This window comes from Trachurus japonicus, chromosome 7, assembly GCF_045865225.1.
Source record: "Trachurus japonicus isolate A0001 chromosome 7, Traja_1.0".
NCBI classification, from domain to species: domain Eukaryota; kingdom Metazoa; phylum Chordata; class Actinopteri; order Carangiformes; family Carangidae; genus Trachurus; species Trachurus japonicus.
The window spans coordinates 25499131-25521226 of record NC_140913.1 but is presented as its reverse complement, the minus strand read 5'-3'; the positions used below and the strand labels follow the sequence as shown (position 1 = coordinate 25521226).

General features: G+C 40.3%; 3 protein-coding genes across 3 annotated transcripts; 2 read left to right on the top strand and 1 right to left on the bottom strand.

The window, feature by feature from the left end:
• Nucleotides 1-4763: 4763 nt before the first annotated feature.
• LOC146984873 (monocarboxylate transporter 2-like) lies at nt 4764-8327 on the bottom strand. The gene is made up of 5 exons (XM_085782406.1): nt 8202-8327; nt 7878-8108; nt 7534-7677; nt 5593-6459; nt 4764-5490 (listed from the first exon to the last, which is right to left on the bottom strand). Exons 2-5 carry the CDS (start codon nt 8092-8094, stop codon nt 5267-5269), a joined length of 1452 nt encoding a protein of 483 aa, XP_085638532.1. The 5' UTR covers nt 8095-8108; nt 8202-8327; the 3' UTR covers nt 4764-5266.
• Nucleotides 8328-10798: 2471 nt separating this feature from the next.
• LOC146984872 (uncharacterized) lies at nt 10799-12356 on the top strand. The gene is made up of 4 exons (XM_085782405.1): nt 10799-10817; nt 11006-11143; nt 11863-12051; nt 12154-12356. Exons 2-4 carry the CDS (start codon nt 11006-11008, stop codon nt 12346-12348), a joined length of 522 nt encoding a protein of 173 aa, XP_085638531.1. The 5' UTR covers nt 10799-10817; the 3' UTR covers nt 12349-12356.
• A 3071-nt stretch (nt 12357-15427) lies between these two features.
• On the top strand, nt 15428-21960 carry LOC146984871 (calcium-independent phospholipase A2-gamma-like). Its single transcript, XM_085782404.1, has 9 exons — nt 15428-15540; nt 16623-18133; nt 18226-18378; nt 18467-18624; nt 19184-19278; nt 19381-19552; nt 19658-19715; nt 19932-20126; nt 20622-21960. Exons 2-9 carry the CDS (start codon nt 16712-16714, stop codon nt 21078-21080), a joined length of 2712 nt encoding a protein of 903 aa, XP_085638530.1. The 5' UTR covers nt 15428-15540; nt 16623-16711; the 3' UTR covers nt 21081-21960.
• Nucleotides 21961-22096: the final 136 nt, after the last annotated feature.

The window sequence follows — 22096 nt, the reverse complement described above, 5'->3', positions numbered from 1 at the left end:
TCTAATTTAAAGACAATTCATTGACTTGTCCATATGGTTTATAGGTTTCTAAATGGCTCCACTTCTCTTTAGGAAAAGAATGGGAATTTAATCACACACCTTTGGCGGGCTTAGCGTGGCAGCTGTGAAAGTCAACAACCTCATCATGTCAGCCTGAGACTCGGGAGAGACTGCCCTTGAAACACAAAGAACCTCTGAGGACACAGATTCACTTAAGCCATTGCAGCCCTCATTCGTGATTACAAAAGGCCAGTGCACTCGCAACTTTCTCAACTGAGACATGCGTCTTTTAAAAACAACACAACAGCGCATTGTGCGTATCAAAATAAGTTCATCATTAATAATGCCCCCCACATTCCCACAGAGAGCCTCCATCATCACTGCTCCCTGCTCATCGACAATTTCAACTCAGGGTAATGATACACTTAATTATTTTGGGTCCTGGCCAGAAATGTGAAGATGACACAATCTGGTAACAGAATCCCAGTATTACAAGGTTCCTGATGTGTAATTACACAGATGTTATGAGTGAATCAGGTACTGTATATGGGCTTGCAGTTGATTTGTGCCATCATGTCTCATCCTGCTTTTCATTTTGAGCCAAGGACAAGCCGATACGCCTCAGTTGCTCTTATAATTATTTCTGCTTCTCTCCCTTTTCCATGCCCAGTCTCTCTGTCATGCTCTCAGTCTCAGCCCCGGCCTGGGTGTCGATCCCCGAGGACGTGACGCTGGAATGCCTATCTCAGGCGTCTGCAGATGAGGATTGGGAACTATCTTAGATTCAATACAATTTTTCAAATCAAGACTGAGGATTTAAATGAAATCTTACAATGTTATCTCTCGGGGTCGAATTGGTCACTCGAGTGTGCTGGCCTGATAGACTGATAACACAGACCACTTATTTTTTATTATCCACACACCACAGATGACATCTGCCTGCATGTGTGCACAATGTGTAGATGCTACAGTGGCTTGTGGCTTGTGTATGTCATCCGTCCATTCTTCAGCTCTTCAATCAAACTTGTTTATGTTGCAGTGTAATGCAGTGTGGTATTCAAAGCATAGATTATAATCCACAGGACAATCCTTGTATTCTTCTTGTAATGTGCACACAACAGCGGCAGCATCCCCAGACATGCAAGCTTTGGTGGTTGTCTGTGTTCACCAGATAAAGAGGAACAATGGTTCTAATAGGCAGCAGAGAGTCTCCACAACCAATGTTTCAGCTCCGCACATTTGTTCTCACAAAGGCTAAATGTATTTTGAGTGGCAGATTAAGGATATTGGTCAGGGGCTCTGTATTGTCAAGTCTGAAAAGTGGGGTAAATGTGTGTTTGGATGATAATTCACACATTCTTATGCTCGACGGCAGACAAAAAAGCCATACTGTTTCTGGTTTTGGGAAATGTGTTTCACAGATTGTTAATTATGGGTAACATAATCTCATTAAGTCCTTTTGCTTTGTGACTCGATTTCTTTTACAAGCATTAGTCATGACTGAGCAGTTTAGGGGTTTAAGTTCCTCTTTTTGTCTGAGTTCAAAAAAATGACCGTCTTCATAAGGGCTCAGTTTTATCCCATTTGTATTCCTCAAGGAAGCCTGGATGTCCAGTAGCAGCAGCAGGAGCAGCAGCAGCAGCTGTGCCTCAGTTTGGTCAAGTGTCTGTAATACCAAACTGTCTAAGCAGAAAAACTCAGAAGGATATGAACATGCAAAAAAAAAAATCACCTAAAATATCACCTCCAAAAATAATTAGGTGGATATAGAAACACGACGATATGTGACAAGCGACTGTTTTTCAACACACTCACCAAATCAGCAATCAAAGGTGATGATATGTCAATGTTGCCTTCACAGCTCGTGTGACTGCAAAATGAAAGAAAAAAGAAAAAAAAATCAGTTGTTGCTTGTTTTAGTAAAAATGACACAGTAACACTTGCAATGATGACAAAAGAGTGAAGTTACAAGTTAAAGTGGAGAAGCGTTTCAGCAAATTCTGCAAATTGGCCTTTTTTAATAAAAAAAAATCTAATTAACAGTATTATTGACACATTATTTGGGTTAAAACACAACTGTATTATTAATGTGAAGTTTTTTCAGTTATCTTTGTGTTTCGGATAATTGATTCAAAAATAATGAGACGATTCTTATACTTAATGGGAACATTTACACACACTAGTATCAGCCCTAATGTAGTCTAGTTTACAGCTGCAGTTGGAGTCCAGTATTTCCCTCTGCAATGTGATCCTTTCACAGCTCATACTGTACATACATCTGTTGACACGTCCTCTTCAAGAAGAGCATTGATAACCAGCTGTCTGAGTGCTTTGTTGGACGGATATCTTTCATCCGATCCAGGCTGCCCTCTAGGGATCTCGGAAGGTGAAGCAGAACCTACATTTCCTCTCCTCTCTTCCTCTCTGCACATTCAGATATTTATTGCTTATGCTGGGAAAAAAAACAAAAACATCTTTTCAAAAATGCATCTGAAATACTGATGATTTTTACTCTAAATAAATATCAAGGTGAACGTGGTCGATGCTATGGTAGATGTGCAAAGAGTATTGATTGTGAGAGTGGGTTACTCTGAGCCCTTGTTTTCACCAAAATGATCTCAGTAAATCTTGTGTTCCATCGGGGCGACAGTCAGTTAGGACACACTGCAGGACACGTTGACTCTTGTCTCTGGAAGGTGTGATTGAGTCCTTGAGAACTCCTTGGATCAACTGACATGGCAATTGCTCCTCTGTCTGCTCGGACATGTCAACACGCCCCGTGTGTCCATGTCGGCCGCACTGGCTATCGATGTTTATTTTAGAGCAGTGATGTGTCATTAATAGCTCAGTCGTCCACAGGGCTGATGAATAAACTCTTAAGTCCCTGGTATTCACATGACATTGCCCTCCCTCCGAGTGTAAACATTGTGAAGACAGATTAGTTCTGCTGCTGTGGCTAAAGAAGATTAGCAGAGATTATTAACAAACACGTTGGATTAAATAGATAGTATCACTTCCTTCTTTACAGACATCCCAACCGTGTGGTTAAAACAGAATTTGGGATGCAACTGCTCAGACCAGCAGCATGGTTAAAACATCACGCCTCTGCACGGTGGTGGTCCACACAGGGATTGGACGCAGCACTGCCTGGATTCAATCTTCTTGGTCCCAATTAAAGCCAGATTTACTGACATCAGTCACAGTTCATCACAGTGATTATGCTCAAGCTGTTCAGCGAGGAGATGATACAGAGCTTATGGGAGCTGCCACTAATTGGAAGTCCTCACTCTCTCACTTTGTGTCCACTCATTCACCTACCAAATCCATTGCAATAATCTGTCACATATCTTCATAAGACAACACTGAAGTATGGTTTGGTTTTGATCTTTATTTACATGCATGTCAATATTTGCTTGTTGTCAATAATAAGTGCATAATACAGACTTGCTCGTTAACTGTGTGCAGTATAGTACACATTTGTCTGTGCTTTACCACTGTATACTCACAATGCACTTAAAATAAAGTGCATAGGCTACTTATTATGCACATTATTTTATACAATTAAGAATAAGGTTGTGTCAGTTTTTAGGGTAAAACCTAAAATCAAGGGGTGATAACATTAAGTATAGGTATACCACTTAACCACCAGTGGTTTTAAGTTAACTGAATTTAAAACGGGATTTAAAGAGAAAACCAGCCAGCCGTAAACCATGGACGCTGTTTATCTGATTTTCAGATAATTTTATCTAAGGTTATAAATAAACATATTGATTCGCTCACATAAGTGATTCCCGCCTATCTGCAAAAAAGAAAAAAAAAGTAGTCAATATGCACCTTGCAGGGACATGATAAGGGAGCATCACTTAAACATACATCTGTAATAATGGCACTGCTCCTTTCTTGAATGGCTCGCCAATGTATCACATATTGCAGGTGCTCAAGGCCTGGCACTAAAGGACTGTAATCATGCAGCATGCTGGAAAATGAAGTTTAACCTGAGGTGGAATAATGAGTTCTGGCACGAGATCACAAACTTTATCTGCTGTCACGTATTTTTTGGTGAGCTCAGTGAGTTAGAATTTTGCATGATCATGTATTATTAGGTTCTTTTAAAACACACATAAGAGAAATATATATATATATATATATATATATATATATATATATATATATATATATATATATAGTTAAGATAGTGTGAGTGAAAAATACACAAACTAAAAACAGCACTTAAAAAACTGAGATGTTTGGAGGCCTGGCCTGCAGCTGTAGTTAAAGTGTCAGTGTTATATACACTGACACTTTTTGTGTCAGTGAGGCTAAGGGAAGTATTTCAGTTCTTCAGCCACACATGCAAATGCGATCCTAATATTAAATATACAAAGGGTCCCCACACTTATTTAAAAGTTAAATTCATTCATTCATTCAACATTTCATGCTGAGTTTTTTATGACTATACTAAAGCGATGCTGTGATGAAACAGCTTTTACAGATCCCCATGACGCTGAAAATGTATTTTTTTTTTCTATAAAATAAAACCTATGGAATGAATAAAGTGAGATTTATATTTTAGGCTAAGATGGAAGGATTTCTGTGAAGGAGAGCAAGTCTGTTGTCTTTATTTCAGAGTAGACATTTGATATTCTGAATTTTCAACTGATGCGCCTGAGGTGAGCCATTCCACATTTCTGGCATCCTATGGGAAGTTCAGGACCTGAACTTTGGGGGGAAATGCTGTAAAGAACTAAACCTTCAGTCATGACGGCGTTAGTTTAATTGCAGTTTAATAGGAGAGATGTGTTGCACCTGAGTCACTTCTCACATGATAAGTGTCCAGTGCCATCTAGTGGTACAAAGGTGATAATAAACAGTTGTGGTGGTATGTGCTCTGAATTTTGACTAATTATTTTATGTCGGTCCCTCAGGAAAATAGATTTTTATTCTTAAGAAAGTGGAGCCATATTATTTTATATAGCCATTATGATAATTGTACTGGAAGGAACGGGAGCAGTTTTTGGATGATTGATGAACAAAGACCATTAGAGTTGCAGTTGTGACATAATATAATACAGTATAATAATACTCTATATAAAACAACCATTAAAATACCAAATGTGAATCTACAGATGTGCATCAAAGGTCCAAAGAGTCCAATAACCGCATCCGAATTAGAAAATATTTTCTTCTATCAGTAACAGCCCCTATGTCCTCTGTGCAGTCGTCTTCCTACTGTACACCCACTAAAACAAAATCATAGTCAGCAAGTTCATCCATCTGTTTCATGTGCTGTTTTATCATCCTGGCTCATTTTAAGTTCTACTGCCTCTTCAGAAGTCCTCATCTCCATGGCCACAGCCTGCCTGTGCTCCTCATCCAGCCTCTTGTAGTTGAAGTAATGCATGATGAAGAAAAATATGCCAGGCACCAGCATAAACACACCACACGCATAGTACATGTACTTGTAGTCCCCGAAAATATCAACCAAGGCCCCTGAAAAGAAAAGATACACACTCTGTTAGTCACCATGTTACAAGTCCTTTACTTTTATAATACTGTATATAAATATTTCTGTGTGACTGTCAATATACAAACCTGATATTGGAGGTCCAAGAAGAACCGGTCCACACTCGATAATGGTGACGAGTCCAACTGCACTGGAGAAGCGATGAGCTCCAACAAGGTCCATCAGAACTTCAAAGAGCAGTGCAGAAACCATCCCAAAACCCATACCACAGAAGACGGCATAAACAACCAGACCTGTGTATCCAGAAGCCAATGGGCATAGCAGGTGACATAAACCATTGTATGCAACCGCAAAACTGAAGAAATATTGGATCCTCGGTCTTATCCACTTGGTGTTGCCAATGAGGCCAGTCGCTGGTCTGATGAACATGTCCACCAGAGCAAATATAGAAAGCAAGAGAGCTGCTGAGTATTCATCAATCCCAAGATGTTTAGCATATGGTGCCAGGAACACCACAGGCGCGAAAAAGCCAAAAAACAACACCACATTACCGGTGAGATAAATGAGGAATCCCCGGTGTTTGAAAAGTGACACATCTACAAATCTGCGTAGGTGGTCCTGACACTTGCTGCTCTCATTCTGTTTTTCTTCAGTTAGGGGGTGACTTGATTGTTCACTGGTGTCGGCAGTAGCACCTTCCTCAGCAGCTGCCCCGTTACACAGAGGTGGTTCAGACTTTGGTTTGGGTTTGATACTTTTGTTGACCGGTCTCATCAGGGAACCTGCCACACAGCAGTTCAAAACAATGGCTCCCAGGATGAGAAAGCTCCCTCTCCAGCCAAAACAATCAAACAGAAACTGATTGAGAGGAGCCAGGGTGGACAAGATGACCGGACTTCCTGTCATAGCCAGCCCGTTGGCCAGCGGCCTTTTGATCTGGAAGTAGGTGCCTATGATGGTCAGGGCTGGCTGCAAGTTGAATGCAAGGCCAAAACCTAGTGACATAATGAAATTGTTAATTTGGCAGTGCACCATAAATGATTGACTTCACCTAGATGAACATAAAGTAACATGATCCCACATTATTTTATGACACCCAACACTTTCTTTCAGGTTTTGTTCTGAGATTGTGAAATTGTGAAATTTACAAAATTAAATGATGTTTTGAAAGACTGTCAGTCAGTGATGAAGAAATGTAGACTAGACACCTGACTTCACAGCTTCATCAGCAGCAGCAAAATGCAAAATGAGTTCTCACCTTTCTGTTTCACACATTACCTGAGGAAGACTTACAGTACAATTTTGCTTTCAGCTACAAACTGCATCAGTACACCATCAAGAGAGTAAAATTCATTTTTATTCTCATTTGCTTCTCTGCTTTGTCGCTTGTGATAACATACTGACTATCTTTTGGCTCTGGACTGTTCATCAGATAGAAGAAGCTATTTGAAGATGTCACCTTGGCTTTTAAGAAACTGTGACTTAACTTTTTCACCACAAAAACTTGACATTTCATAAACCAAATAAGAAAATACCACGGCCATTATTTCCATGGACCGTTCCTTTTTGTGCCATAGCAGATGATGCACCTCTACTAGATTAAAGATTAAGTTTAAAGTCTGAGGTTTGTTTGCTCACTGTTAGTAACATGGACATGTGTTCTTTCACGCATGTGTGGTTTTTCTACATGTCTGCATTAGCAAGACATTTTCAGATACTGAGGTACGACCCAAGTCTAATAACAGCACCATTTTGACTAGGCATGGACATTTCATTGCAAATTACATTACAACTCATTACAAGATTTACACACTGCACAGAGCGGTCAACATTAACCCCAAACAGGGACACAAACAATCCTATTGGACTGGCCCCAAAAGCCCTCATGAATGTGAGTTGCGCCACAACCACAGCATCATCCTGTGTCAGCCAGTTACAACCAGGCAAAGCAAAGCAAACATTACAACGACCTGCAGCAACCTCACAAGTACAATCGCCCGAAATCATGAGAGAGGTTTGAATCGCTAACAAGGAACATCATATATAAGTATGAATGCAAAAATATTTACCTCCGATAACTCCGACACAAAGATACAGATGCATGATTGTAGTGCCAAAGGAAGCACTTATCATTCCAGCACTAAGAATCAGCCCTCCGACCATCACCACAGGTCTGCTGCCGTAGCGGTTGACAAGGATACTGCTAATCGGTCCTGCACAAAGGAGAGACATAACTCATGTTTTGGGTACTTTATGGAACTGAAGCCACATCTGTTTTGGTTAAATAAAGGACAAAAACATTTATGGTGGCATTACTTGTCTTAGTCAAACTGTTCATAGATATATGTCGTGTGCAACTTCCTTTTTTTAAACTACATTTTCAAAGTCTTTTTAAATATTTGATGCCACCGACCTCCTGCATACATAGATGCCAGCATGACTGAGGAAACCCAGGCGATCTCACTGTAGGACACGGAAAAATATTCCTGTATCTCCTTAAAGTAGATGGTAAGGGACTTGGGGAAGGCATAGGAGAATCCTATGGAGATGAAAGAAGCAAAGACGACAGCCCAGCCCCAGCCTCCATCTGGTGGGGTGTAGCCTAGATTGGTTGCCGCTGCAGGGGGCATGATTGATTCACCAGCTGGGTAGTGGGAACAGGTAAAAGAAGCGATCAGAGTATAAACAATTGCACATTTTCAAAAGGCATACAGTCTGCACAAGCACAAGAGCTCACCTCTGCACAGTCCTCAAAAACGTATTGAGCAGACTATGAACTCTGCAGCTGTGCCAGGATTTGTCTCCCTCACAGAGACACTGGTGTGAGGCCTTTGATCTCATCACGTGTGCTTGCATAATAAATACAAGTGACCACACACCAATGGCCTTGCTAGAGACAGTGACCTGGGTCCTCTGCTTGTGTGTGTGTGTGTGCAAATATGGGGAGGGGTTTGGACAAAATGGCAAAAGCGTTATGGTATAAGATGTGATGGTAATGACTGGTAAATACTTGACAGATTATGTCTCTTCATCATATTGCAATAACAAAGCGCTCCTGCTGCTTTATTTAGAGCATCAGCTGCAAAAGATTGTCAACCATCTGACGGAATAGCAAATCTCTGTCTTTTTTTGAATTAACCAATTAAATGCACACGAAATTGATATCAGCACGAAACCTGATCTGCAACCAATCAGTTTCTCCATCAATTATTTTATAAAATGTAGCTAATGTCTCTACTATTTTATTACTATTTTTTTTTTTGTGTCATTGTTGTGTGAGCTACTGGACTAACTTGAATTTCCCTGCTAGGGATGAATAAAGTATTCTCTATTCTATTCTATTCTATTCTATTCTATTCTATTCTACTATTATTACATCCATTCAGTCAGTCACCTACCTAGGGAGTCTTTTGGCAAAGAAAAAAAAAAGTTGCTGCCCGCCAGTGGCAGTTTTCTTATCTCCCCAGCATCCAGAAACTGAACAGTGCTCAACAAGTGCGAGAAAGAATAATGATACACATTTTTCGCTCTATTCTGACATTTTATTGACTGAGCATAATTGTTAATAATTGTTGTTGTTAATAATAATTGAAGCCTCCCAGTGTTCCTATTATTAAATAAAACTATGCTGCCTGAAGTCTTCTGTGTGTTAATTACTTGATACAGGGAAAATAGGAGCAAAACACCTGCTCAGTTTTTAGTTCTGCAACAATCTTTACCCTTGTGCCACATAGAAACTATTCCAATAAAAGACAGATTTACAATTGGGCTGATACTAGTCTGATCAGAGTCTAGCAGGAGACTGGATTTTCTTTTCCTGTTCTGAAAAAATATGAATATGTCCTGGTTAAATCTAACAATAAAACAAAGTTATAAAAATGAAATTCGGTTAATATTCAACAGCATGTGCGCCTTGACTCCTAGCTACAGATTTGCTGTCAAAGCCTTATGGGACCTGTGGTTATTAAATGCAAACAATTTAAGCTGTCCTTTATCTAAATGAAATCTTCATTAAAAAAAGAAGTTCAAATAGTTGTTAATTGGCTGCTACAGTAGATACCCATTTATCTTGAATATGAATATGAACTTTCACTGTAAAGCACATTTAGCTTCAGCTGACAAGAGCAGCTGCATTTTAATTCACAGGGGAATATCCATTTTAGCTTTTACACAACTGTTATCTGACAAATTTAGTCAATACCTATTAAAATTAAGTTATTAAACTTTTACATTCAAAAGAGCAAACATTAACCTACATAAGTCACAAAATCTTCAAAGACATATGGTACTGGCTGGCCTGATGTGACTATCATAAAAAGCAGTCAAACTGGCTCCACATCAAACACTTAAAGTATGCTAATTATGCGATGCATTCATACTAACAACCAAATAATGAACACAGAATGATGTATCTTTATCGCGGGCCAAGTACTTTTACTTTTATTTTGCTGATACTTAGTTTCGTAAAAAAAGTTTGGAATGAAAAACTTCCTCGTGAAGAAGTATTTTTAGACCACATACTTTGCCTAGGCTATTCACAGCACCTGCATACCTTCTTCACCACTGCAGATAATGATAATAAAAATCTTACAATGTATCTTACAAACTCATAGACGCTCACTTACCTTATAATGTGGGCAGAGATGATCGGCATCACTTGTTATCTCACAGGTTGCTATCATAAAGACGATGTGGGACTTCGGCGTTTGTTATATGAAATTGTAGTAGTAGCCTACACGTTTCCTGAGTGGGCGTGGTTGTGAATCCTTGTTCATGTCTGTAATCAAAAGCCATTTCATAACGACAACACAACTTTGTTTAATTGGTGATTTCACATATGCCCCTATAAACAAAGTCCTTCTAGGCGTCTCTGCTATAAATACATTTCTGTGGCAGTCTGCGTCATTTTAAACTAGACCCCGCCGGCAAAAAGAAGAGAGAGCGCTGTTGCGAAATCTCGCGAGAGTTGGCTATTGAACTCGAGACAGGTATCAAATAAAGTGCATTTTCTACTTATCTGACGGGTCTGGAGACACCGTTTGCTGTCAGGATATTCAGAAGATCTGACATTTTATTCAGTATGTAATTCGGTAACTATGCGACCAAAGAATTGGTTACAATCTGTGATCACGTTCACGTCTTCGATTGTGACTTAACACACACGGGACAAACTCAAACCTGCCGCTGGTTTGCTATTTGCTAAAGAAGCCCACGTGACACTGTTTTTACAGGAAGTGGTTGTAAGTGAATGACTATCCGCTGTTGATAAATTGTATATTTAAAGTTTAAATTCAATTAACTTTCTCGTACTAAAATGTCGAATGTGAAGGCGATATCTGCTTTCACGTTGAAGGTTTGTGTCATCTGTTTTTGATGAACGTTATCAAAAAGGGCGACGCACACACGTGTTTGTGTTACTCAACCGCTTTTGTAACACGCGAACGGTGGCTGCTCATGTTAGCAAACACCAGCGGTTGTTAGGTTAAAGTCAGGTGCAGAAGAAGCATAGCAACGCAGAACATCCCTTCTGTATATTTCCAGATGTTTTCCAGGGTCAGAATATGTTTGTCCAGATTACACACGGCGGGTGTAAACTCAAGGGCAGCAGCGGTGAGAGTGACTGCTCCAGTATGCAGACATCAACGTCGGACCTTTAGCTCTGAGGCTGCTGCTGTTCGGGTGAGTTTCTTCAGTGTTTCTGCTTACGTCCTTCAATTTCCAGTAACAGTGCTATTTAACATCTGCAGCATTGGTTAAAGAATCAAATTAAAGTATCACGATTGCACTCAAAAAGTCTTTGCAGCAGTATCAAATGTAAAAGTGATCATTCAGTGCTGTTGTGTTGACATGTCAGCAGTATTTTAATGTTACAAAGGAAGAACAGCATTTTAACATTTGGGTTCAACACATGAATAGATGTCCTGGCATTAAACTGCAGTTTTAGTTTGTGTTATCTCAAAAACATTGAAATTATATATCAAAGACTTGCTCTAGCTCGCTCTAGCATAAGGCAACATTTAAATAATAAGATAAAGAGAAAAATATTAAATTAAAGTACATTTACCCAGTTATTTTTGTACAATTTGGACACACTTGTAGGCTACTGTACTTTGTGTTTTTCTGTTTTTTGATGCTTTATTATTAGACTTGGAAAAAAATACACTTTTTACTGAAACAATGTATATGACGGCTATAGATACTGGTTTCTTTTCAAATTAATATTTATTTATAAGCATAACACTTAACAAAGGTGTGGAAACAAACTCATATGTCCCTTAGGTGTACTCTCACTTTTCTTGTTCTTGTGCACATGATGAATGAGAGAAAGATCCCAGGTTGAAACAGACATTTGAAGACATCTTCAGTGTTTTCACCAGCGGTTTCATGCTTTGTTTCAGGTGCTGTATGACGGGCTTTGTCCCATTTGTGTGACAGAGATCCGGTTCCTCCAGTTTCTGCAAAGAAACCAGTCAAGTAAAGTGGACTTCATTGACATTTCCGTGCCAGGCTATGATGAAGGGAAATACCAGGACATCAGCTATGAGATGGCCATGGAGGAAATGCATGTGATTGATGAGAAAAATGCGGTAAATTCTCATTTCAGTGATTGTACTAAGACTGTAATATTCTGTGTATTAAATTGCCATTGCTAATGTGATGACTAAACATCAATGTGTTTGTTCTGACAGGTTTACCGTGGAGTCCCAGCCTTTTCAGTCATGTATGGTGCCGTGGGCCTTGGTTGGTTGGGGCGCTTCATGATGTGGTCACCTGTGAGGCCGTTTATGGACAAATCCTACGCCATCTTTGCCAGGAATCGCTTAAAGTGGACCGGACGAGGGGATGAGTGCACCACAGGACGCTGTGACAAGAAACCACAGTGACTCTTGAGCGCAGGAAAAAGAAAGTATGTTGAATGAGTTAATGATTGTGACGAAGGACTGGATAAATACAACGTGGTTCATCCCTTTCAACCCCTGGTTTATCATGAACCTTGCTGGAAAAGCTTCAGCACTGTTTTTGGCTGCTCAATTGAAATGTACAAGTTGTGAAGATACAGTCTTCTATATTTAACCAAATGCAAACCACAACACAAGTGAATTTGCTAGTGTCAGCAATTGTCATTTTCCTCTCCAGCTCCCAAGTTGGTAAACAGCAAATACACTTCCACTTATCTAAGTGTGCATTATTAAGGGTGAATTGTCAAGAGAATATCTGCCAACTTACACTGTTGCACGGAGCACGCACATTCTGCCTTTTTACCCACAACTAGAAAATGTACTTAGATGGAATGGCTTCTTTATGAGATGTTACTACCTGGTAAATCCACAATGTTTAACCTTCATCACCTTTGTCACCACAGTCTCATAAAATCTATCTGTGTGAATTACAATAGTTTTTATTAGGAATGGGAGATGGTGCTCTGATTGGCTTACTGAATGTTACACCCAAAACACTCCCATGATTAAAGGGATAGTTCAACATTTTGGCAAATTGGCCCATTGCCATATAGTCATAGTAGTAGGCTTGTTACCTTTATTTGTTGGTGCAAGCTATTTTTAGAACGGCAGAGCAGAGCCGCGAGCTGCTCAGAGCTACGCTACGGAGTAGGGATGCACATTTTGAATTTTTTTTCTGACCGATAACCGACGCTCGTTAACCGATTATTAACCGTTAACCGATAAGATTAAGAATCTTGCGGCGCACGGCAAAAAAAAAAAAAAATTGGTTTCAATTTTTTTTTTTTTTTTTTTTTGCCGTCAAATACACACGTGCGCCGCGACAGCTGATCAGTGCGCTCTGTCTCAGCTGATCGTGCTCGGGAGGTTAGATCGTCCAATGTAGAACTGTTTTTATACAAAGTGCAGCCAAACACCAGGCTGAAGGAACAGCAGAGCTCCTCTGACAGCTCCTCTGTGGAGCTGCAGGAGAGCTGCAGGTGAACAGGCTGGAGAGCAGCGACGTCCTCGTCCTCTTTTTTTTTTTTTTTCCAGCGCCGTTGTTACAGGTGATGCACATCTATGTCCGTGTAGGCTACATTTATTGTCTGACCTTCCTTCATGGGGGCTGCTGCACATACTGTCAGTCCTCCTGTGTAACTTTTTGCTGCGAAATATGACTGAAGGCCCGTGAACTCTGCACGTGTCGACACGCCCCCATGAGTTGACGACATAAGGACCTAATAAAATAAATAAATAACCGATAGTATTAATCGGTCAAAGTTCTTGTTATCTGTTAACGGTTAAACGGTTAATCATGTGCATCCCTACTACGGAGGCTAATGGGATTTCTTGGTTTCCCTCATCAAACTCATCAAATAATACACAATCCAACAACTCCAAAACGCTCTCATGGACAAATTGTGACCTGCACATTCACCACGCTGTGAGATAATAACAGAACGTTAGGAGACAGAGTTGTTTTCGACTGCTTGCTGAAAAACTGCCCTCAACAGGAACACGCATCAGCGGTTTTGCATGAATTTACCTCGAAAACAACTTGCACCGACAAATTAAGGTAACGAACCTACTGCTATGACTATAGGGATTATGGCAATGGGCCAATTTGCCGAAATGTTGAACTATCCTTTTCATTAAAAGATGAAGTGTGGCCGCTTTGATTCACCTGTCTGTTTGTTCCACTATTAAAATAGCAAAACATGGCATGACATGGACACGCCTTATATGGACTTGTGCCAAGCTCTTCATGCCCTTTGGTTTCTTAAAATAGAGCTCCTAGGCTCACTCGCTATGTATCAGTCAGTTCATAAAGAGGGATACAAAATTAAAATGACAGTAATAGATTGTTGCAACATAAGAGCAAAAATCACTGCAAAACAGGTTTCAGTCAGTGTCTGCAATCTGTTAAACTGCAATATTTAAAATGTATATATGGTGTTAAACTTGATATTAAGCATAGAAAGAAATGTATCTACAACAGAGCTTGATAAAACTGAACAACAGAAAATGAAAAAAAGAAGAATTGAGAAAAGAGCCTTTTTGCAAAAGGGTAATAGTGCAGTCCACAGCAAATATACAGAGATAAGGCTGAAAATCAGTGAGGCGAAATACAGTCAATTTCCTGTCAGACTCACGTGTGTCAAAATGAGGTGCATTTGGACAAAACTGTCAGGAATCTGCCACTAGATGTCACTGTAAGTCTGAAATAATAGCAACTATTCAGGTCAGTCAAAGTTCAGTGGGTATATTTTCCATATATTGTTTGAGTGAAATCTGTGTTTTGTCATTGTGGCAATAAAGGGAAGTCAAAAAACCATAACTAACTGAATTGGCTTGATATTTATAATCTGAATCACTGCTTTTCTTTGAGCCACTTGAGACACTACAGAGTGAGCTCCTACTGGTGTGAGCCTGTTTCATCAACAATACCCTGCTGTGGACAGCGTGTTCTTGTGAGTTGTGGCTATAGGACATCAGTGTTTAGAAAATACACTGTGATATAGGGTCAAACAAGGGTCAGCCTGATTTACATTTTCTTTTTAATGACTAAAAATGTATTTTAAGCGTGGCTTCAAATTACAGCCTGTAACTTACTGAGTGATTATTTACTTGAATGAATCAGTAACTTACAGTCTGAAGCATAATATCTGTTTACCACAACGGTCTTGTGTCACGTTTCAGACCTGTGTACAGTTTCTAAGAATTGAAATGCGTCACAGCCCTGTTTGTGTAGGAGGGAGGTGTGCGTCTGTGTGCCAGAATGTGATTTGCTGTCACGTAAGAACGAAGCAGTGAACAACATCAGCTCACCGAGACCCTCAAGTTATCTCCCCCTCCCTAATTTTAGACCTGTGCTTGGCAATCAGCAGCGACAACACATGACCTTAAGCCTGTATGGTCTCATTGAACATTGGTCAAACTGGCCCACCCCCTCGGCTCAGCTCGGCCAATAACTTCACAGCCCTGCATGTTAGAGGGATTGAATTAGGTGTCAAAACATAGTGAAACAGTGTTTTTGACTGTGTGTCAGAAGTGGTGTTCTACATTTATTACAAAGGACACAACACTGGTTGAAGAGGAAGTGCAAAGACAGAAGAACTAGGTGCTGTGTTTGAGGTAACTCTATAAATGGTGTGTGCTTGTATCTGATACCTTCTGTTAAGGTTAAAGGAGCTTTAAGCTACTTTGGATCATGACCTTCCCCGACTTAAGGGTAAAGCAACCATAGTAGATGTTTGCTTTTCTCTGCTTTTTGTGCATAGGTCAGGGTTTATAGATGCATCTTGTTTCAAAAAAGAATATAGTGCAATCATCTGTCTTAGGGAAATAAGCATAACTTATAAAAAAAAAGAAGCTATGTGTGTATTCTTGAAGTTGTATCCTCTTTTAGATAAATTACACAAATTGAAAGAAGATAGAGACTTAATTACAGGCTGTGAGGACTGATTGTTACTTGCCCTGAGGTTTCATGTTACATTCCTGAGCGTACACAGTACTTGGAAACAGTGTACGTGGTTATTGTGGCACATGATGTTTGTACACAGTCTGATCAGCTCACCATGAAAGCATGCACTCTCCATTCGGAGTGATTTGTTTATAGGAGTGCCCTGAACTCACATGCATTGAGGACATTGAGGACAACCTTCTGTCATGCTTTGGCACTTTTTGTTTTGCTCAAACTTTGTCCTCAATATTTTACAAGATAATTATTTTCTTGAACACTGTATTTTGTATAGGTTGATATACAGTTTATATGACCTGTATTTATTTTTGTTCCTATGAATATTTAAATTACAACAGACTTTTTTTGGCCATGCTGTGTGGTTCTGGGGATGTGAGTCAATGTAAACTCCTATATTTAAGCTCTCTAGTGGGTAAATTGTAATGCCTTTTTACCCCCAAGTGTGACCAGTCAGTCTCTTATTGGGAGGTCAACATTAACAATACAAAGACACTCATGATTCACACACTCACACACATGATTCTCTCAGCTCTTCTTTGTTTAACTCAAGTTAGCACATGTTGTCGGTCATGTTAATGTTAAAGTAGTACACACTATCCCAGATTAAACATCAGCATTGTCATTGGGAGCATGTTTGCATTCAGTTCAGAGTAATGCCTCTGAGAGCTGTTATCATGGCTGCAGACTCTTTGGTCCTGTTTTAATGTCTTTTTTTTGTTGTTTCCTCCCCTCATAGATTCTTGCTGAAGATGCCCCTGCTGCATTAATCAATGCAGGCTGAAGGGTGACACTTGATTAATTGCTGATCAACACATCAGGTCTAAGATGGGCCGCTACCTCAGCGCCAACATATGTTCAAGTTCTGTGACCAGGAATTTGAGGACCTATTGCAAAATTAGGTACCTCATGAGCCTCATCAGAAGGCACCAATGCCTGGCCAAAGAATCACTCTGCCTGGACGTCCCCAGATATTCACTGCAGTCCCCTCCTCCTCTTTCCAGATTTACAAGAAAAGCAAACTTTAAGACATTAAAATGCAGTAATACAGGCTCTACCTCTTACCACGTCCTCAGAGATTTAACCCCAGAGGTGAAGCATCTTCAGATTGTGCGTTTGTATTCATCCTCTAATAGGGATGTATTCAAAGCCAAAGCTCCCATTGGGATCATTGAGGATGGTCAGAACAGTTTTCATTGGACTTCATTGGGAGAACGTCTTGGTCAATCATTTAATCGACTGTCCAGACACATTAACATTTATTTTAGGAGAAAGGATGTCGTACCTCTAACTGAAAATGCCACTCTCATTGTCGCAACTCCAGAAGATCCTGGCAGATCACAAAAACGTGGTCATGGTCAACGAGCAACCAGAGAGCGAAATGTTTCAGAGGGCAAAGACACAATGCAGGTCTCTTACTCCAAAGACAGACAGGAGAGCTCAGAAGCAAGTCCGCCAACCCAGGAAATGTCTAGAGTGTCTGGAGTGCATTTATTTCACATCAGCTCTCTGGCAACAAGATTTGGTGAGAGCTACAGTTATGTTGCTGGTCACATTAACTCTGTCTTTTCCCGGGCTTTTGAAAAAGTTGAACATCAGGAGAACTTGGAGACCATGTCTTCCACAAGAGGGACACAAAGAAGACAGAAGAGGAAAAAAATCCAAAACACTTACATCGTAACATCTAAAGAAGCTGAAATACCCCAGGTCAAACCCATTACTGAGCCAACAATGGTGGAATCTAACAATCTCTACGTTCACTTTGCAAGACACATCAACAGGTATTTTGGTGCAAAGGTGACAGATGAAGGTCAGAGCCCTAACCCTCTGGAGAAGAGCAGCTATTCCAAAAATTACTACTCAACAAAATCTGCCTCACAAACTCATGGTGCTACGTCACAGCAGAAGCAGGGGGAACCCATCGTTCCTGAAGGTCGAGGCCTTTTCCACAGCAGCCATATTTCAACTAACTTTGGGGAGAACCATTCCCAAATGGCAAGACACATCAATCAATATTTCAAGGGTCAAAGTGGACTGGATGAGGACGCTGTTAGAAATCTTCTCATGAAGATGGACCCTGGATCCGCCACCTCAGAGAGATTTAAGACCGTAACTTTTATGGACTGCCTTCGCCACCCCACAAGTGCCATCCCTGACTTGTTGGGTTCTTATCTAAAACTGAGCACCCTGTCCCAGACGAGTAAACCTAGACCTGCCACAGCTTCACCAGCAGCAATATTAAGCAAAAAGGTGGGTTGAAAATTTCAAATGTGTGTATCATGTCATTTATTATTTGCAACATTTCATTCTGTAGTAAGTAATCCATCTTTGTAACTTGTCAGTTTGTCGTGAGTCGGAGGCAGGCGGAGGAAATCACACGTACGTTGATCAGCAATCTGGGACTGGCTTCATCTCCAGGATCTCTGATTGCCTGTGTGGAGGCGCTCAATGAACACCTTATTCGTTACCCCTCGTGCAAAGCTTTGACGTGGCAGGTCTGTTGGAGGTGAAGCAATCACGTTTTTTTAATAAGAAACTGCTTTTACCCCTGTAAGTTCTTAAAAACGGTGGTTCTGTTTCCAGGAGAAAATTGCCGTCACGTTGTTGAGAAAGCGGCGAACCTTCAGAGACGACCATGTGCTTCAGAGTGCCATTAGAGAAACTTTGGCTCTAATCGGCTACGTGGATCCAGTCAGAGGTTGTGGCATCAGAGTGCTCTCCATTGATGGTGGTGGCACAAGGTTAGTGTCAGATAATCAATTAATGAGGTTATTTTTCCCCCATGCGATAACCAGAATGAGAATTCAATTCTTATTTACATTAATCAGTGTAATGTTTTGTCTATAAAAATGTTCATCACAAGTTGAAAAAGGCCTTGGAAATGTTTTCAAGTTGTTTATTTAATCTGGTAACCCAGAGATAGTTGATCAATAGAACAAAAAATAGCTAATCATAATTTTAAATAAAAACTGAAAACTTAATAGAAACTAAAGTTGAGGTTGAACTTTGAATGTTCTCCAAGAATCAATTAAGCGTTATCTTAACCTATGGGATTTATTTGTTGGTTTATCTTTTGTATTATTAATCAAATCCTGCAATATCACCAGTACAAAAAGTCTATGATTTATTATCACAATAGTTTCCAATTAATTTTCCAACAATTTTATCTACTAAATGTGTTGGCGCAACCCAGAATCTTGTTTAAAATGGTTAAGAAATAATCATGGCCAAAACACAGTGTGACCCAAAGATATGAGTAGATGTGCTAAAACATCATGGTGTGTGTATTTTTCTTCATAGAGGTGTGGTGCCTCTGCAGGTGTTAAAGCTACTGGAAGATGAGACAGGAAAAAAGATCCACCAGCTGTTCGACTACATCTGTGGCGTGAGCACAGGTGACAACAACAAAAAATAGCAACGTGATGTATTTTCAGCGACCTCTTGACGCTTCTTGGCATGAATCTAATATTTTCTGTCTCTGCATGTGTTAATTAAAGGTGCCGTTCTAGCCTTCATGCTGGGTCTGGCCCGTTTTTCTCTAGAGGAGTGTGCTGACATGTATCGTCGGTTTGGCTCTGAAGTGTTTCGTCAGAACCCTCTGGTTGGCACCGTGAAGATGGGCTGGAGTCACTCTTACTATAACACTGAGACATGGGAGACAATATTACAGTATGGCTTCTCACAAAACTATACATGTGCTATCTGGTGAAGATAGGAAATTCTCTACAACACATTCTGCTTGGGCTGAATCTTTTTTGATTTCATCCTATTTAGAGAGAAGCTGGGAAATAGAGTGCTTATTAAAACAGCCAGAGAGGAGTCAAGTCCCAAGGTAAGAAGAACACTGCACAGGAGCAGTTGATTTTATGATTAAAATTGTCACCAGACCCACAGCACTGAGAAAAATACAACCGGATTAATGAGGTCAGAGCCGATGTAGAAGTGCTCCACTGGGCTCAAACTGTTATTAGCACCAATTGTGGTTTTAACCATTCAAATGTGGGTTGGCAGTGTTTTTAAGAGAGAGTTATTCTCATTATCTACCCAGGTTTCAGCAGTGAGTGCGGTGGTAAATTGGGGTACCACTCCTAAGGCCTTCGTTTTCCGCAACTACAACCATAAACCAGGCTCTCTCAGCCGCTACGCAGGAGACTCGGCCTACCAGATGTGGCAGGCAGTGAGAGCGTCATCAGCTGCCCCAGGATACTTCCAGGAGTTCCCCTTAAAAAGTGATATTCACCAGGTAGGACACCACACTTGACATTTGCTATGGGAGAATTTAAATGTTTGTAAAAAATAAATTTACAGTGTTTGTTGAAAGGGGTCGATCATAGTGATGATCTGGCAGACAAATTTCACTTGAGTCTGCAGCTTGCCCAACTTTAACACAGCTTTACAGTGAGTTTCAGCTCACTGTTTAACTGTCCAACACACAACTTTAATTTTTAGCATACAAACATGTTTTCTCAAAGAAAGAATTAAATAAAACATTAATCTATGAAGAGCCTAATTTGTGCTCTCATAAAACAACACTCTGTTAACCCACTCAATCCCGAAATCAACATTGCACTTGATAAATAATAAACCTTGTTAAATCGAGAGGCAGAACACATTATTGGTAAATCAGAATCACTTGAAGGGGCTCTTTGTTTTGTCTCCCATGAACACTTTAGAGTGGGTCAATACTGAACCAAGTACTTGTCCTGTTCACTTTATTTATCTCTGTGTCTCTTTGTAGGACGGAGGAATTCTCCTCAACAACCCTTGTGCCTTGGCAGTGCACGAGAGCCGGCTGCTGTGGCCCAACCAGCCCTTCCAGTGTGTGTTGTCACTCGGCACAGGTCGCTACGACAACGCGAAGAGGGGTCCGGCCACTTCCACTAGCCTGAGGGCAAAAATCAGCAACCTGATCTGCAGCGCAACTGACACTGAAGGGGTTCACACCCTTTTGGACGACCTACTCGCCCGAGACGTCTACTTCCGCTTCAACCCCATGCTGAGTGGTGAGGTATCGCTGGATGAGAGCCGACCGGGGCCGCTGCAGCAGCTGCAGAGAGACACCCAGACCTACCTGGAGAGAAACCGACCCAAGCTGGCCAGGCTGTGTTTGGTGCTGGGGGCAGAGCCCTCAGCTCTTAGCAGAACTAAAGACTGGGTGAGTGAGAGGGCTTGGGAGATGAAGCAAAGATGGGTATGAGTGGGTATAAGCAAATCCCAGACAGAAATACGGAGGCTGTGGACAAAACAACAGCAAAATTTAAAGTATAACGTCCTGTATGTGAAAGCAAATGAAATGCAAAAGGTTTTCCACTGACTCAGAGGTCAGTTTTAGTCATGTAAGCAGCTTTCCTCTATGGCTGATGATGTCAGTGTGTTGATCAGTCCACCATTTTTGGACCATTATCAATCTTGAATAACAACAAATGGATGGACCACCATCATTTAGGTGTTCATTGCCCCCCAGATGGTAAACACTGACGACTGTCATGTTCCCCTGGGTTTTTCTTTTAAATGCCAAAATGAAATATAACTTTGAGGTCAGAGGGACATGTCTCAAAAACGGATTATTGGATTGACATGGTATTAACAGTGCAGGATCAATGGCAACAACTGGGTTGATCAACTTAAGAGGAGGTGGAACTGGCACCAACTTTTATAAGGGTTTTTTATTTTATTTTTATTATTATTAAATACAATGAAAAAGATTCACCAAATGAGGACAATTATAAGATTAGATTATATATTTTTTCCCACTCCCATGTATGTAGTGGTATGTGACACCTGTGAGACCTGTTGCTAATATTAACAACAGGTCATTTGTGGAAGTTGTGTCCAAACCTTTGACTGGTACTGTACATATATAGCATATTCTTTTACTTCTTTACATAGATGCACAGAACACACATGCACATGATATAAGCACTCTCATGCACTTTGTTTAAAACACTGCAAAACCTGCATATGTGATACAATTATATTGAAACAATTACTATTTTCTTTGAAAATGCACTTTTCTTTTAATTTAACTTATAAATCATCCCATGTTTAAAACGTGTAAAATAAATTCATATTTATGAAGACTTGTTTCCCTGTCATTTTTAAACTTTTCACAACCACAACTTGTTAAATAAATCAGCCTGATCCTGGCAAATTATTTATCAATGAAGGAGAAGTCACTTGAATGTGATGGGTTAAACCCCCCTTCCCTCTCCC